Source organism: Mytilus galloprovincialis, chromosome 10 (assembly GCF_965363235.1).
Source record: "Mytilus galloprovincialis chromosome 10, xbMytGall1.hap1.1, whole genome shotgun sequence".
In the NCBI taxonomy this organism is placed as follows: Eukaryota; Metazoa; Mollusca; class Bivalvia; order Mytilida; family Mytilidae; genus Mytilus; species Mytilus galloprovincialis.
Window position 1 is genome coordinate 46,320,463 of NC_134847.1, and position 17,345 is coordinate 46,337,807.

General features: G+C 30.9%; 1 protein-coding gene across 1 annotated transcript in view; it reads left to right on the forward strand.

The window, feature by feature from the left end:
* The first annotated feature begins 1,039 nt into the window (after positions 1-1,039).
* LOC143047654 (uncharacterized) overlaps positions 1,040-17,345 on the forward strand; it is a 58,878-nt gene continuing 42,572 nt past the window's right edge. Inside the window, exons 1-3 of the mRNA XM_076220840.1 lie at positions 1,040-1,680; positions 10,730-10,861; positions 13,387-13,582. Coding sequence (XP_076076955.1) covers positions 1,239-1,680; positions 10,730-10,861; positions 13,387-13,582 — 770 coding nt within the window. The 5' untranslated portion in view covers positions 1,040-1,238. The remainder of the gene's footprint in view (positions 1,681-10,729; positions 10,862-13,386; positions 13,583-17,345) is intronic.

Here is a 17,345-nt window from a genome sequence, read left to right on the forward strand (position 1 = left end):
TCTGAATTATAAAGATCAAAACATGAAGCCCAAATCACATAAACCGGGGGAAAATATCAATAAAAAGTCGCAATTATCGACAAAGAGCTCACAAACCAATTCAGTAAGGCAGAGATAGTAATTTCCTCTATAAACCATTATGACCGATTGTCTGATTTGATTTTAGCACCTGGCACATCTACAACCGAAAAAAATCATTATTTTTTGGTGTTCATATTCAATATCGGAAAAGATCAAATATGATCGTCTAGAAAAATTTATATACCGATTATTTTTTAACTTCTTCAATAATGGCCAACGTCAATTAGACGGTTGAGTAGATAAAATTTACTCAGCCAAATACATTATGTACTTGTCTCGAGCCTGGAGCCTTTACATTTTCCATCTTGCATGCTAATTGGTTTTGTTACAATCTTTCAAAACTTGAATTCACTTCTATAATATTGTATGTTTGGTTAGCATGCATATATCTCTTTTCACTGTTGAAAGGAGAGGGAGGGATATATAGTGGGCTTTACATGTGTAGATATTCTTTTTCAAGTCGTTTGTTAAGAAATACGGCATATTTTTAATCACAAAATCATCTTATTCTTAATTAACCTGACAGTGTATACTATGCGTAAGAGATCAGCAAAGTTATAGTAAATGAAGTAAACAGAACTATTTCCCACTTTATAATCGCGTGATCAGAAATTAAATGAAAGATTGCATTTTATTATCAAAAGTTCCAAGCTTAAGTTATTTATTACGTCCTTTACACGCATTAGCTTCCACTTTACTCATTGATTATTGACGGCATTTTGAGAGAATTTGTCATTCAGGATTCTATCTATTTCCTGCCGTCTTCTGCGGTTTCTTAGAAGCTGGAAATAATGCAAATATAGGATTAAAATATTCATAATCAATGTTTAAAGTGTGGTACCTTTATCAGTTGAGTAGTATCATTATTTTTCTTTCACTCCCCCACAAGAACATTACATATATCAATATTGTTTCAATATCCAATCAGCGATCTTGTTTACTTTCAGTTTTACAGCTATCATCTATAAAACTGGATAGTATTGAAATACAACTAATGACATGAATATGAAGCAAAGACTACTAAATACAATGATAATGCGTTACAGCAGAAAAAATCGTTATCAATCGCATAGATCTGTTTGATTAAATAAAAAAAAAAAAACAATCGCTATATATGATAAAAGTGAAATACATTGAGAACTAAAGCTGCATGTAAAATGAAACCTTTTGAATTATCTTTTATTTTATTTTTTGTGGAACGTTGTTGCTGCATAGTGCCTTTCAATCTGACATATCTGTCAAGAACATGCTCGAACAATAGGAATACATCTGGACTTATCAGTATCTGTTTTGACATCTTTGACAAGGAATTTCCGAAAGGATATGTACTAGGAGATTTAAAAATGAACATACAAAATAACATAGAAAGTCCAAAACGTTTGAGAGTAAAGACTTCCGAAGGTAAATCAGCGGGACCAAAAAGTGTTAATCAGTTAGTAGAAATTAACTTTGTTACTCGGAATGGCAACATAACCACAACACGTGCTATTCACAATTCTTGTTTTCTACGAGAAAACTGCACAATTGAAGTATCTTTCCGTACATCAAATTATTCAGAGAATCAAAGTTCCCTCGGAAATTTTACAATACAGTTTCAAGGTATGTATCTTAATATGAATTATTATTATGTACATGTGAAAGTCGGAAGCCTGTAGTTTTGGGGTTGTCGTTAGTTCCTGTCTGTCAAAATTGTTTTTCTTTTAAAAAAAAAATGTTGTAAGCAAAAACGCCAGATTTCTGTTTTGATTTGAGACCCACTTTTTATATATATATATATCGGGCGGTTTGATAGCCGACTATACAGTATAAGGTTTTCTCATTGTTTAAGGTCGTACAGTTGCCTATAATTGCTTACTTTCATTTTATTTAATTCTGTTAGATAGGTGTTATATTGTCAGTCACACACCATCTCTTTATTTTCATATAAATACATTATTTAAGAAAAGAAATTTGATAACTTATGCAATAGATGCATTTAATATAGTTAGAGCACTATTTCTATTTTTACTACTTTAGAGTCGTTGATTGCTGCTATGTATCATAGATATTAATTATCACAACACACATTATTAATAAATAAATTCATCCCTCTTGAATGATCTTGTGCCAAGTAATGATGAATTAGATAAACATCATACATTTAATTTAAAATTATGAATTATTACTTTTATAAGACAAGATTCTTTTCTGTATTATCTTGTAACACTGTAGCCCTTCTCACGAATCAAGTGTCAAACCTTTTTTAATCGCCTGTTTTAACGTAGTTATATTCAGATTCATAATTGATAATCTTAAGCAGCTTGTCATATTAACCGATAAAATGTTCATTTTAACAAAATGATAAATACAAAAAAGAAGAAAACAAGTACTATCCTTTAAAAAGATAGTCTACGCATTAAGATGAGAGTAAAGTTGGTTATGTATTTTTAATCATATATAACATGTGCTTAAAATTTAACGTCAAAAGTCTGACAATTCTGAAATTTGTCTGTAATGAATGTATAGACCTGTTACAATAAGATCATCTTGTTTGGTGTTAGATGCAATGTTCAGGTATTCATGTGTTATTGTTTTACCACAAATGGTTTGATAAGCCAAAAATGAAAATAAGAGAAAAAAGGGGGGGTAAGATTTGGCGCTCATTAATTTTGGTGCTAGTAGTCGATATGTTAATAATACTAAATATTATTCTGTTTCAATTTCTGACGTTTACTTATAACCTTTGTATATATTGGGTGTGTGGTGTTTTTATATGTTATAAATGTACTTTGTTGGTTGGAGAGGGCTTATATTCGCATCGCCTGTTAATTATGTTTCATTAACATTTTGTTTAAATTATCAACAAATAATACGTTTACACTTCTATCCAATGATACTAAACACAGTTAATTTTTTTTAATGTTTATAAATGGGACCCAAAATCTATCAGCATATCATGATATATAGATATATTTAAGTGACATTTTTGTTACAGCCGATTGCATTGAGTGTGTAGTTAAAGGTAGTATCTTTGGTTAGCTTGCTTGCTAGATGAGCCGGGAAGTCATTATTAGGTTAGGTAAACTACCAGAGTAGACAAGAAGATATATCTTTGTAGGACTAGGCGAAAGGAGGGTAGTACACCTTACCTAATAATGACTCCACGGTTCAGCTAACAAGCAAGCTAGCCAAAGATATCACCTTTATCTACACACTCAATGCAATTGGCTCTATATGGTCAATAGATGATCCACTTGCTTTGCTTCCACTGAATTTGTGTGTAATGTATGATAGGGAAAAAGGAGTATTAATTTCATATGAACACTTTCGATTATATTACTTCCAGTTCGCAATTTAAAATCTGCATCTTATAAAAGCGTAAAAATAAAACTGCAGACATAATAAGATAACAATTCCACAGAGAGTAATTCAGTCAAATTTTGATAATAAGATAGTTTAAGAAAAGTTAGCTATCAATTTTTTAACGGATTGATATCTGATTAGATTTAAATGATCTATATAAATAAATGTGCATTTCAAATATGACATACGTATAGTTTGACTGACTCCCTTATTACTTTACGAAGATTTCAATATAGGAGTATGTCATTTGAGTTTTGCTTCCCTAGTTGTTTTAGGATACCTTATCAATCGTGAAACCCTACACATGTCTATGTATATCTTTTTTTCATTCTGGCTTTCTATTTCTAAAGTTCATTTTAACACCTGTTTTGATAGTCGAACGACTTATATTTGATATAGTGCTTTGAATGTTTAACTATTTCCTTGAAAAATAAAGTAGAAAAAAATAAACTTTTAGCAAACTGGTTTGTCGAGATTATGAACAGCAATAACATATCTGTTTTGTGTATATCTTTTTTTATGTATATTTTGAGGAAAACTCAAAATTGAAAGTCCCTAATCAAATGGCAAAAGCAAAAGCTCAAACACACCAAACGAATGAATAACAACTCATTTATCCCAACCCCTTTGCTCAGCAACCAATAATACATGTAGTATCAATGAAGTAATGCTTTTAACATTATATTAGAGTCAAATAAGTACATTTTACAGGAACTGAGGGGTTTTCAAATGCATTGCGGGAGTGTCGTTAATTGCATTTTTGAACTGTCGCATACTTCAATATCATATTGTTCCATCACGGTCAGCATTAAGATAATAATGATTCTATAGGTTCGTAATTAATGAAATGGTATTGTTCTATGTATGATATACTGTTTCAATGTCAAATAAAAATGGTATTGGCTATATCAAACAGTACTTATCTTTTATATATGAATTGCATACGTTAGAAGAACGAACGTTCGTGAATAATAGATGCTATAATAACTGATAAACTATCTGTATAAGTGATTGAGTGGTAAGATAAAACACAATTAAGATACAATTACGATATATTTCTCAGATATTTAGTTATTTTTTTTTGTCTGTATTTTCAAGTACATGTAAACGTAAAATGTATACTTGAGAGTTAAAATTTCTAAAACACTGACATGTTGTATTGGTGAAAAAAGGAAGATACGGTGATCAAATTACAAGATCTGTCGATATTACAAATTCACTTCTAAAGACCAAAATAAACACAATCATGTTTACATTCAAAATGTTTTCATTGTGTTTTTCATATTGTAACTAGCTTTTGTAGCTTTCAAAAGTTAACAATGTTTGAATTAGAATTAAAACGATCATATGCAATAAATGATTTACTTAAATCTCCCTCAAAGCAAACCAGAAGTTATTTTTGTTCACAAATCATGTCATGGTTTCTTCGTTTAAATTGTTTTACTTTTTGTAATGTCTTTTTTTTTTTGTCTTAGCTTTCTTAACGGTATAGGTTTGGGTGATTGTTGAAGGGCGTATGATGACTATTTCTAAAAACAAATAAATATTCTTTATTCTTCAGAATACTTCTTAATATTATTTTTTATTGCTTACATATTCATTTGATATTGGATGTTTTGATGTCTAACTGTCAATCATACTACATCGTCTAACTCTTTTTAGTGAAGAGTTATTAAAGGCATAGCCAGATTACTTGATTTATAATTCTATGCAAAAGTTATGCCACAAAAAATATAAAAGCCTCTTCTAGTATTAAAATGCAGAATTGCAGTGTTCTGTTTGATCGTACCGGAACATGCTTTATTTTATAACAGCGACTGATACCATGCGTTAATAACTGTGAACCATCCTGGTATTCTATACTTGCTTTAATTTGCGGTGTCTGAACACTTTATTAGTAAACAATGCTATTGCGGGCACCCTTATTGATTAATTGATTCTGATTACCTTTTTATCAAGACTTTCTATACAATATACATACATATATCATAACAATATTAACCAGCTGAACAACTCATTCATTATTCTACTTCCAAGAATTTCAGACTGTTGAGTTCTATACACCGCGTCACATTCTTCTATAGAATATGAATTAATATATCAATCTTATATGAATAGATCATTGTTTATTTTTCTATGTAAATGTCCTTTAGCAATATTTTTAGTAATAGACAGTCTATCAGTATTTGTGGAATTGATGAATTGCGATCGAAAAAATAGCATTGATAAAAAGCACACAATTAATATCCGGACTAATGACTATTGTAATTGTTTTATGCTAGAGCGATGATATACAAGAAAGCTTCGAGTCATTTTTTATACCGGAAATGCTTTAAAAAATGAAAAGGAAGATCACAAAAATACTGAACTTAGAGGAAAATCAATTCGGAAAGTCCATAATCACATGGCAAAATCAAATAACAAAACGCATCAAAAACGAATGGACAAGCTCTGTCATATTCCTGACTTGGTACAGGTATTTTCAAATGTAGAAAATGGTGGATTAAACCTGGTTTTATAGCGCTAACCCTCTCACTTTGATGACAGTCTCGTCAAATTCCGTTATATTTACATTGATACGTAAACTAAAAGTGCATTTGTGACGTCATTTGTCAGTCAACCAGTGTAGTTTCTCATTCCTTTAGAATTTCAGACTTTGACAAGAAATGCAATTCCATTGTCAACAAACATCAATAACCATAAGTCGGATATGCATAAACAGAAGATTGCAGTATATTTGCATTAGACATCAATCAAGTTCACAAAAATAAAAATACAAAAACTCATCTAATTGTCAACATTAACTTTTTATGTTATTCAATCATAAATTTAAATACAATTATTATTGGATGAAATATCTCGAAAATTAACGAAAAAACGTCACAATTTGTGCATTTAAATATCCTTTTGTCAATATTCAGACGTCCACGAAAAGTATGAAAACTTCTAGTTTTTATGTTTGACACCAAGAATATACATGTGACGTCAAGTAGTTTAGAGGCATAAGACGAAGGCATATAGAAAATCTTACAAAACTGTGCTAAGAAAACTTTACATTTTTTCGAAGTAAAAATACAACAGACTGATATGCATTAAACCACATAAGTTAAGATATACAATTGTTGTATTTGTACTAATTTACCGAAGGATATGTAGAAAAATCTGTCCGTTCTCAAAATATCTGAACTCGAATACACAGTATACAGTAAACAATGATAAACCATTTCGTATAGATTGAACTGTAGCTACATCAGAATTTTCGTTTCATATTATTTTCTAGAATCAAAGCTTTTGTAATCGGTCGATGATATAGAGACGCCAAATTCTATTCTTCTATTCAATTTGTTCGCTTTATTTCATCCAGTTTGAATTGAACTTCTTATGATGTTTGCTTACAGAAAAATTCAGTTAAACAATTCCATTCGTTTGATGTGTTTTAGCTTTTGATTTTGATTTTCGATAAGAGACTTTATTTTTTTAATTTTCTTTGGATTTCAGTATTTTTGTTATTTTACTTTTTACGGTTCACTACCAAGTTTCATTAGCAATCACTGTGAATCAAACTTCGTCCCTCATTGAAGTCTGTTATGTGTTTTCAATATCAAACACATCAACCGAAAACAAAAGAAATCCCTTAGATGCATCAATATGATAATTCTGTGCCTTCAAATATCTCATTTTATGCACTTAGTTGATAGGATCTGACGAGTTGTGGTTAAAGATGTTTGAACCCCTATTGTCTACTTTTGATCTTATGATTTTGATTTTCTTTCCTATGTACTATAATTGGTTCTTTTACGATCATAACAATTTTTTATATTCCTTTCATTTTACGTTTTCCAAGAAAATAATTGTTAATTTATTTATCTTTATGTTTTCAGTATAATTGTAATAATCTGTTCTTAACCCACAATGACACATAGATTACGAATACACGTTCATACATTTAATGAGTGTAAATAGAAATGTAATTAGAATTGTGTTTTCATCATAAAAATTCAGTAACAAACACGACTTTTATTAATACTTAAAATTAGTTGAAAATATGCCATGTTTTGAAAAGTACAAGTTATTTACGACAATATTCAGTACAGTATTATTCTTCCCCTGTTTGATAGCTCAATAATTTATTTTTTTTAAATACCGAACTCCGAGAATATCATATACATTGTATCTCCTATAATAATAAGTGTTTCCACTGTATTTTAAAATTTTTGAAAAACTACGGCTTTTCTACCTCAGGAATAGATTACCTTTAATAGCTGTATTTGGCAAAACTTTTTGGAATCTTTGTCCTCAAGTTTGTACTTTTTTGCTAGTTTTGACTTTTCAGCTCTTTTTTGTTATTCGGGAGTCACTGCTGAGTCTTTTGTAGACGAAACGAGCGTCTGACGCAGATAAAAAAAATCCGACTTGGTATCTTTGATGAGTATATTTATTATTAGTAGTCATGTTAACAATGATCATTCGTTGTGCAAGAATGAACGCAAATGTGTCGTATTGATGATACATGTTGTTCAATTAAACTAATTCGAATACAAAAAAGGAAGATGGAAAGTCAAGTTGTGCCATAGAAGCAATAGTAGTTCAAAGATGTTCAAATATCACAAATATAATACTAAGATACAAATCAGGGTAATAATAATAATTAAAAAAAAACACAAGAATAAAAGAATATCAAGAGGAAGGGAGTTTGATGGAACTAAAAAAATAACGAGACCAAATGCGTTGACAGAGTAAAAATCTGCATTTTAATTTTTTGGATTCGAGCTACACTAATGATTCTTTTAAAGACGAACTCGCGTCTGGCGTATATACAAATTTTCATTCCTGGCGTATATGATGAGTTTATTGTGTACACATTACCCAACCTGGTAATCGGCACTTTATAACAGTCATGGTTAGAACGTAGTCAGTAAATGTTCAGATCAGACGACGTCTCTGTTTTGAAAAGCTCACAAAACATGTTATCCTTGTCTTGTTTAATTGCAACGTGACAGTTCGACAAAACAAGTACAAAGTTGACCTTAACCTTCTTGTGATTTTCATTTATAAACATCAAAGTGTCAGAAGATAAAACTAAACTAACAGCGGTGGCAAGTATATGATAACGCCTTATACATTTTTTGATGTTTGCACACTTCCTCAATTGACAAATCAATTATTTACCCTCATAGTTTTATCTGAAATATCAATTTCAGCATCATGCTTTTTTAGTTTGATTGCATCCGTTTCGCCGTATTTACTTCCGTTATAATTTATTTCGATTAATGTTGTTTTTTGTTATTCATTACTTTTCTACTAAAATATAATTTGTTATATGGTTTTTCGTTTTCCAGCCTTTGGTTGACATTGCTGCTGGTAGATTGCTAGTCTTCTTTGGAACACCTGCCCAGTAGACAGTGTTTTGTAACCGACACTATATATATAGAACATAATGTTCTGGAATTAAAACACAGTTTTGTTTGTTCTGCTATTTAAGTTATTACAGTTTAGGTTTCATACTTTTGGTCTGGGTGCAGGTGTTGTAGGTTGGTCCAGAGAGAATGTGACCCGATGCAACATACGGCTTATGACGAATGACACATACAAAGAAAAGAAGCTGTAAAAGACTTTCATACATTTTTATTAAATGCTTAGTGACTATGCGATTTCATCTGTATAATGGATTTTCAAATCACACATTGATACATTTAAGCCTTATTATAACAAGGCATTATGAACAAGAGAATATTGAGTTTTCTTGTTGTATACTTTCCACATTCATATGTATATTATACACTCTTGGTTTTCAAATAGTTAGTTTAGAGCATTCCTTCGGATACAGGACACTAATACAGTGTTTTTTTCCCCCTCATTTGAAAGTTTATTGGTAGGCTGCAACACGTTTAAATGTGTTCCAATAATGTCAATAAATAAAAGTAACAGTAGTATACCGCTTTTGAAAAGTCATCAATCGATTGAGGAAAAACAGATCCGGGTTTTAAACTCGAATCGAAGTAAACAAATCAAGCGATTTCTCCTTTTGTATATTTGATTTATAAAATACAAGCATGAATATTAAAATCTAAATAATATCCAGATGATACAATTAACAATGCATATAGACTCATTTCAACAAAAACTACGATTTTGACGAAAGAAAACCAAACTGGTTGATTACAGCTAACTACTCTTTTTTTTAAATTCTGCCTTTATAAGATTTTGAAATAATTATTATTCTTATTTTGCTTGTTCAGTGAAATGACATTTAATATAAGTATTAGAGAACCGTGTCATCGTCAATATTTCGTTGTAAAAATGTTGTTTACTTCTAAATTATTAAGTTAGTGTATTTATTCATTGAACGATTTATTTTCTAAAATGCAACTTTATTGATTGATTATATTTCAATTACATTTCCAATATTGAAGAAGTAGTTTTTCTTTATGCTTTCAATTTGAAAATTGATTAATTTGTTATTTGTTAATAATAAAATTATTCAATTTTAAAATCATCCAATGGATGTTTTTCCCTCACCTAAAAGAATGGCAGGCAATTTAAACATCTTCACTTAGAAAATAGTTTTTAAATCATGATATAGTTTTAAACATTCCCCAAGATTTACCGAAATTGGATAAAATATCGAAATTATTGTAATGTTATTCAATTACGTAAAAACTTTTCTGTTCCCTTCTTTAATTTAGAGTATAACTTGTAGTTTCATTTCTACTCTTATAGAAGAAGACTAACTATGATAAAAAAATCTCCTAAAAACACAGATTAAAATAAAAACAGAGAAGTAAACTAAACCGAAAGAGTAATTTTAAAGTCAAGGAAATTATACAACTGGCAAATACTATAGAAAAAACCAACTATCGTTTGAAGCATTATTCATCAAATGTCAAATTCAATATGATGTAATTTACAAGTTGAATGTAAATGTTGATAGAATATTAAGTTCAAAGCAATTTTTAAGCCTGGTTTCTATGATGAGTTTATTTTTCATGTTTAAAAAGATTTTAAAAGTTAATGAAGGAGAAAGGTAAAAAGAAACCAAGTAGCATTGAAAGTGTAAAGTACTGAAAATCTCAGACATATCAGGCTCTCAGAAATGTCTAGTCAGAGATTGGTGGTATTTTCCTTTAATTGTTTAGCTTTTATCACCGTAACATTTAGTTTTTTAAACATGTCCAACTCGTGCATTGTACCAGTCCCAACTGTGCTGTGTTTGTTATAAGAATTCGGTAATTACTCGATTTGGTGTTTATAAGTTTCCTGACTGATTGTATTGCATTTCTAATTCAGCACAACATTTCTATTCCAGAGCCTATTTGTGATTTTGACGAAGAATGCAATATGTTTGAAGATGAGTCAAAAATCAAGATAAACTACAATGATACTGAATGCAAAGGAAACTGCAAACCACTCCCCAATATTAAACAGGACCAAACCACAGGTAATTATTATTCTGCAGGGCTTCCTATGTTGAAATCCAAGATGTATTTATGTCTATACCTCTAGTGGTGGACTATCAGACACGAGGTATGATTTCAAACAAAACTTTGAACAATTTTGAAATTATTCAGAAACTGAGATACCAACTCCTTCTGGCAAAGTTGACCTTCGATTGATTTGACTATCCTTTATGCATATGGTTACGAAGCACTTCAACTGTTTCGGTTCTTATACATTCTTGGATTTAGAATATTTGGCATTAGGCGTTCCTGATGAAGGTACATTCAGAAAATTGTTTCGAAGGTGTTTGATTTGTATGCATATACTTGATTCATTTTGTATTTAAGGTGTCTGACACTTTTAACACTCATAGAATAAGCTAAAAATGAGAAACAGTGCTCTACAATGCATTTCAATGAACCTCGTAAAAGGGTAAAGGAGATGGGGTCTTTTTCACAATCATATTCTGTTGAGTTTAACATTTGTTTTGTTATTAATATAGTGTTTGGCATACAGAATCATCTAAAAAATACTTATTTGTAAAAACATTAAATTGACATTTCACGAATGAAAGATCAAAGGTAATTTAGTATTGGTCATCAAACAAACAAAAGGAATAAATCATATGACATTCAATAAGGGTATGTTTACAGGATTAACATGGGCGTGTAAACATGTATGCTATAATAGTTACGTCGTCTGAGGTCATAGACATGTTACGAAAAGTTATATTCACGACGCTGAGGTTGATTAATTACAATTTAAATGTGGGAACTGTGTCAAAACACAAAAAAATTAACATTGAATATGATTTAAAACCTGCATTGATCCTTTTGGAGGCAATTCCGTATGGAACGACTATTCAATAGCATTTGTACTATAAGAAAAATATAAGAAATAAATATTAACGAATCGCATAATATTTTTAAGAAACTATAATGCAAAAAAAATGGAAGGAGGAGGGGATCATGATAATGCAGTAGATGTGCGGGGCATCGGAGACACGGGGTACGGGGGTACATACATGTACATGTGTGAATTCTTCGGCGAGCCCTTGATAGACCTTGCCAATAATCTTAATTTTTAATAGCTAATCACTAGTAATTTTTGGGCCCTGTATAACTTGCTATTCGGTGTGAGCCAAAGCTTCGTATTGAAGGCCGTACCTTGACCTATAATGGTGTAATTTTATTTTATAAATTGTTACATGGATGGAGAGTTGTCTCATTGGCACTCATACCACATCTTCCTATATTTACTTGCCAATAATCTTAATTATTATAATTTGTTTTATACCTACTCGTGAATATATATGTATATAACGGTCATTTCTATATAGTGACGTAAAACAAACAAAGGAGTGCGTGTATTTTGATCCAGTCGTTTGCCGCTTAAATTTTTGTCTAACGGGGTCTGTTTTAAAACACATAAAACACGATTTTAATTCAATTTTAGTTTTTGAAAATTTACTCCCCGCCATATAGCGTCCTTTATTTCCTTTCAAGTTTATCTTAAATTAAACAGTTTCAACTCAATTTGTTGTTTCCTTATATGGGATTTTTTGATTGATTGATTGTTGCTTGCTTAACGTACAGTGGCAAATATTTCATGCATGTTCAGAACGATAAGAGGTTTGAGTAAAATATGACTCACTACTCTCCGGTTGAACATCCCTACAGTTTCAAAAGCATTGCATAATAACTTTGCATTTACACCTTAACAACACCTTATGCAGACATTGCATTCATACATAGGTTATTTAGGACAACAGAAATTATATAAGATTTATTCGAAGTTGTTTCCTAGGACACCAAAATGATGCCCAACAGTATAATCTATTGTCTTTAATTGGACCAGATTTGGAGTCAGATTTCCCCTAAAGTTTTGTCATCATGTCGATCGCACCTCGTTACCCCTTACAGATGTCATCAACTGTGAGCTTAAACCAAGAGCAGAAAGAAGAAAATGTAAAAATATGAATTTGCGTATATCAGAGTGGCGGGTATATGTCGAACACGCTATAAGACGCTTAACAACTTTCAGAGTCATAGGAAGCTTATGGAGACACCCGAGAAAGAAAAAGAACAACCAGACAGAGCTTTGTGCGGGATTAGTGTAGCGACAGATTGAGCTTTTTCAGGAACTGTAATACAACAATAAAACTTATATCTAACGTGCTTACTATGTATTAATTATCAATCTAACTAGAATCCAATGAACTTGTATCTCTCAGCCCCCGTCTTCTAGCCCACCCTATCCGGCACGTGTACACCTTTTATGTCTTATGGTATCACAAAAGCAATGGTCTAGATAAATGTGATTTTAATTAACCAAGACGCACAGGATTCAAATGTTACCTGTTTAAATCTAGAATCAATGTTTTGACACCGTCCCCAATTTTTAAGTGTAATTTGTCAACCTCAGCGTCGAGAATATACCTTTTCGTAACATGTCTATTAATACAACGCATACCATAAATTTTATGAAGAATAATCCTTTCTCTTTTTTTTTTTGTTGTTGCTGCAGGCAGATACGGGTATTTATCTCTATCATCATGGAGTCACCCAGCTAGTTTACAAACAAAAATGATTTTTGGTAGTGGTTACGGATGCCAATTTCAGTACTCAATTTGGATTTGGCCGAAAGTGACGGTCAGGATTTTTATCAATACTCCTACGACACGGAAAGAATGGGATGATAGAGAATTTACAGATTTTGTTAAGTAAGTAGTTCACCATTCCTTCTCGTTGTATTTTTATGCCCCACCTACGATAGAAGAGGGGCATTATGTTTTCTGGTCTGTGCCTCCGTTCGTCCCCCTTCAGGTTAAAGTTTTTGGTCACGGTAGTTTTTGATGAAGTTGAAGTCCAATCAACTTGAAACTTAGTACACATGTTTCTTATAATATGTTCTTTCTAATATTAATGCCAAATTAAAGTATTGACTCCAATTTCACGGTCCACAGAACATTTAAAATGATAGTGCAAGTGGGGCATCCGTGTACTATGAACACATTCTTGTTCAGTATGTTTTGTTAGCAGGATATGTCATTAAGGTTGGATCTTCATATATATAGTAGCGGTACAAAATGATAAACTGTTTTCAATAAATCGGGAGATAAACAAAATGGAAACTATCTTTATACATGACAATAAGAGTGGACAAAAATAGCAAAAGATGAAACGATATCTTTTATGTATGATTGACAAAAAAACCTAAATACAAGCACACATTAATCAGTGCGTAATTATACTGTATTAAAGAATGTTTGCAGTAACGGAGAGTAAACCTAAAGTTCTCTGCAACCATGGTTCATACTCTAATAACATAGGCTCAACTTCAAAGATGATTGCACACATCATCGTGCCTACCTTATGATTTGGTTAGAACCAAAATTGAAATAATGTATGAATTGAATACAGAAAACAAATGAATGAAATTAGTTCTAACTACTCCACCATGATAGCAGATGTAATGGTTTAACTATACGATATGTTTATAGCCATAAGTGCCATCTGTTTAAGGCTCCAACTAAGTTACACACATGAATTCTCTTAACAATTTAAATCTTGATGAAGTACCTTCTACAATCATTGGAAGATGCAACGATTTCCACGACCTTATCCCCAGAACATAAAACATTCGCCTTCGTTTTTCTATTTGAGGCTCAAAAGATAGCAAATACTATGAATTATAAATTAGATAACTATTTTTGCAGAAAAAGTAATAATATTTAAATAAGTTATAGCAAATAAATGTCACCTACTATTCCCACGAGGAAAATAAACTTCAAACAATATAGTACGATCATTAGAAGAAAATTTCCAGTGACAAATCATCATTTTGAAGTAAAGGAGCATTACACAATGAATCTCCGTTCCTGGTTAACAAAGTCAAACAAGAGAATAGGTTTATAGAGATGTAAGACGTCATGTTTGTTTGTCATCTTATACGTTGTTATTTTATTAAAAAACACAGACTCTTAATATACAGATATATTTACTTTCCCTGACTAACACATACGTACTTATCTTAGGTTTCACATTAAATTTGGATCAATCGCTGCAATTATAGGATAAATCTTTTGGTCGACGTTAATAATTAAACCAAGTCATAAAAGCAATCTCTTGATAAATATTAATGAATAAGTATTGTATCAATGAAACAGTATCATTCTAATTATGCCATGAGAATCGTTTTTATTGTAGTAGTTGTTTACAATTAAAAGACAGAATAGGCATTAAAGAAAACTTTAGTACCCAAAGTAACAATTAATTTTTGATCGATATATGCCATTTATGTTTTTTTTCCTAATAGTACTGAAATATAACTTAAAGATAGAATGTATGGTTTTGCTTTTTTTTTTTTGCGTCATTGTATGAAATAATACTTTAAAGAGATTCTAAATTCTACACATTCTCATAAGATAATTGTTCAGTTTGAATTTGTTTCTACTCTATGTGGGCAATGTTTATTTTTGATGTACTAGATAAAACTTAACCAAAAAAAAGTCTGTGCAAAACAGGAACCCTAACAAACACGGAAAGATGGTATCAGGTCTTGAAAATAATGATAATATGCATGTTGCACCCGTAGAGTGCAATCAACGATGAAAACAACCGATTGTACCACAGACATGTATTGAAGCGTATTTACGGTATTGCATGCATTAATTGGTCATAACTGCTGTATTTCCTCTGCCTTATGTAAAGACACCGGGATATTTAAATCAATATCAATGGTTTTGACATTAATGCCTCAATTGTGCTATTTCTTTCTTTTAAAAAATGGAGAAAGCCGTAAAAGATCCATAGCCCTTAAATTAGTGTAAATAATTATCTAATTGTTTTTCCAATGTCAACACTTTACAAAGTTACCCCACACTGAATAGATTGAAGAGCAAATAAATGAAACCACTTGTCAATTAAAAATATAAACCATAAGAACGAAAATAATGCAATAAATAGTGTTATATCGATGTCATGTTTTAAAAAGTGAGATTTGATTTCATGGCGTCTTGTAGTTCATTGGTTACCTCAGGGTTCAATCAAGTTTAAACTGATGTTTCTTATTTTGAAGATACTAATTGGTTTATTAAAAATATATATTATAAGAAAATGTTAAAATGTGGTGTAATCGTAGCATATGTGCAAATGAGACATTGTGCAAGAAGATGCATTTTTATCGTAAACCTTTGCCTACTTTATCATTTTGTAAGAAAGAAGTTGAACTTATCCTTTATAAAGAATTATTTTCTTTCTAACTTTGAGTGTTTTTTTTTTTTTTTTTTTTTTTTTTTATCTATTTACGTTTATGACAACTAATTATGATGTAACGACATCACGTTTTCCTTTAGTTATTGTTCTGTTCACACATCGTTGTCAATATAATGGAATTTGATGTGACTGTCATACAAGTGAAAGGTTTAGATAGCTTTAAACACATGTTTAATCCCCCATTTTCTACATAAGAAAATGCCTGAACAAAGTCAGGGATAAGACATTTGTTATCCATTCGTGTTATGTGTTTGAGCTTTTGAATTTGCCATTTAATATGGATTTTTTCTTGGTGAATATTAACAAGTATCGAATGTACCTTATGACGGTTATGCTCTACAACCATGTTGCTAGTCACCTGAAATCGCTTTCATATTTTTTACTAGAAGTGCAAAAAAGTTTTAAAAAATCAACTGATGTTAAATCTTATAATCAAAGTAAAATGATCATGTACAACGTTTTAATGATAACAGGAATGAACATGCTACCTGTGATGCAACAACTTTTAAACCAGTGAACTATGTGTATAAAAACCATCATTTCAACCAATATCTGTAGGTGGTCCTAGCTGACAATTTCAGACTTTTTGAAACACATTGTTTTTGAAAGAAATATGGATTTGCTTTTTACTATATGTTTGTTTATTCTATTAACTGAATAAGAAAAAATAATCAAAATTAAACTGGTGATATTTATCGAAATTATGTTAAAACATTTATAAATTTGTGGGTCCCAAGCCTTTTTTCTGGATTTGTTATCTATAGGAAAGCTGAAGCCATACAATATGGTCCGAGTACAAAGTTATTTCGTAGTGCATTTCTTTTAGACAATAAATGGAAATAAAAAAAATCCCACCTGCGCTTTCTCAATAATACTTTTACAGTGTGTTGTACTACTTTTGGGACAAATTGTATCCAAATTATAGAAAACTTCATCAGCTCTAACTCAAAATATGGACAATTTTATGTAAAGGGGGTCTTGAAATCTTTTGACAGCTTCCGAAATGCAAATTTTTGACCTTTTTCAACTGGTCCAAATCACTACTTAACATTATAATTCATGAATCAAATGTTTTCACAGTGTAATTTTATCCCCCTTCTTGCTACTTGAGGCATAAAACATAAAGAAATAAATTTGGAAGGGGTATACAAAAATTTGACAAGTAACACACTGTCCACACTAGGGAATATATTTGAGGACAACGAAAAT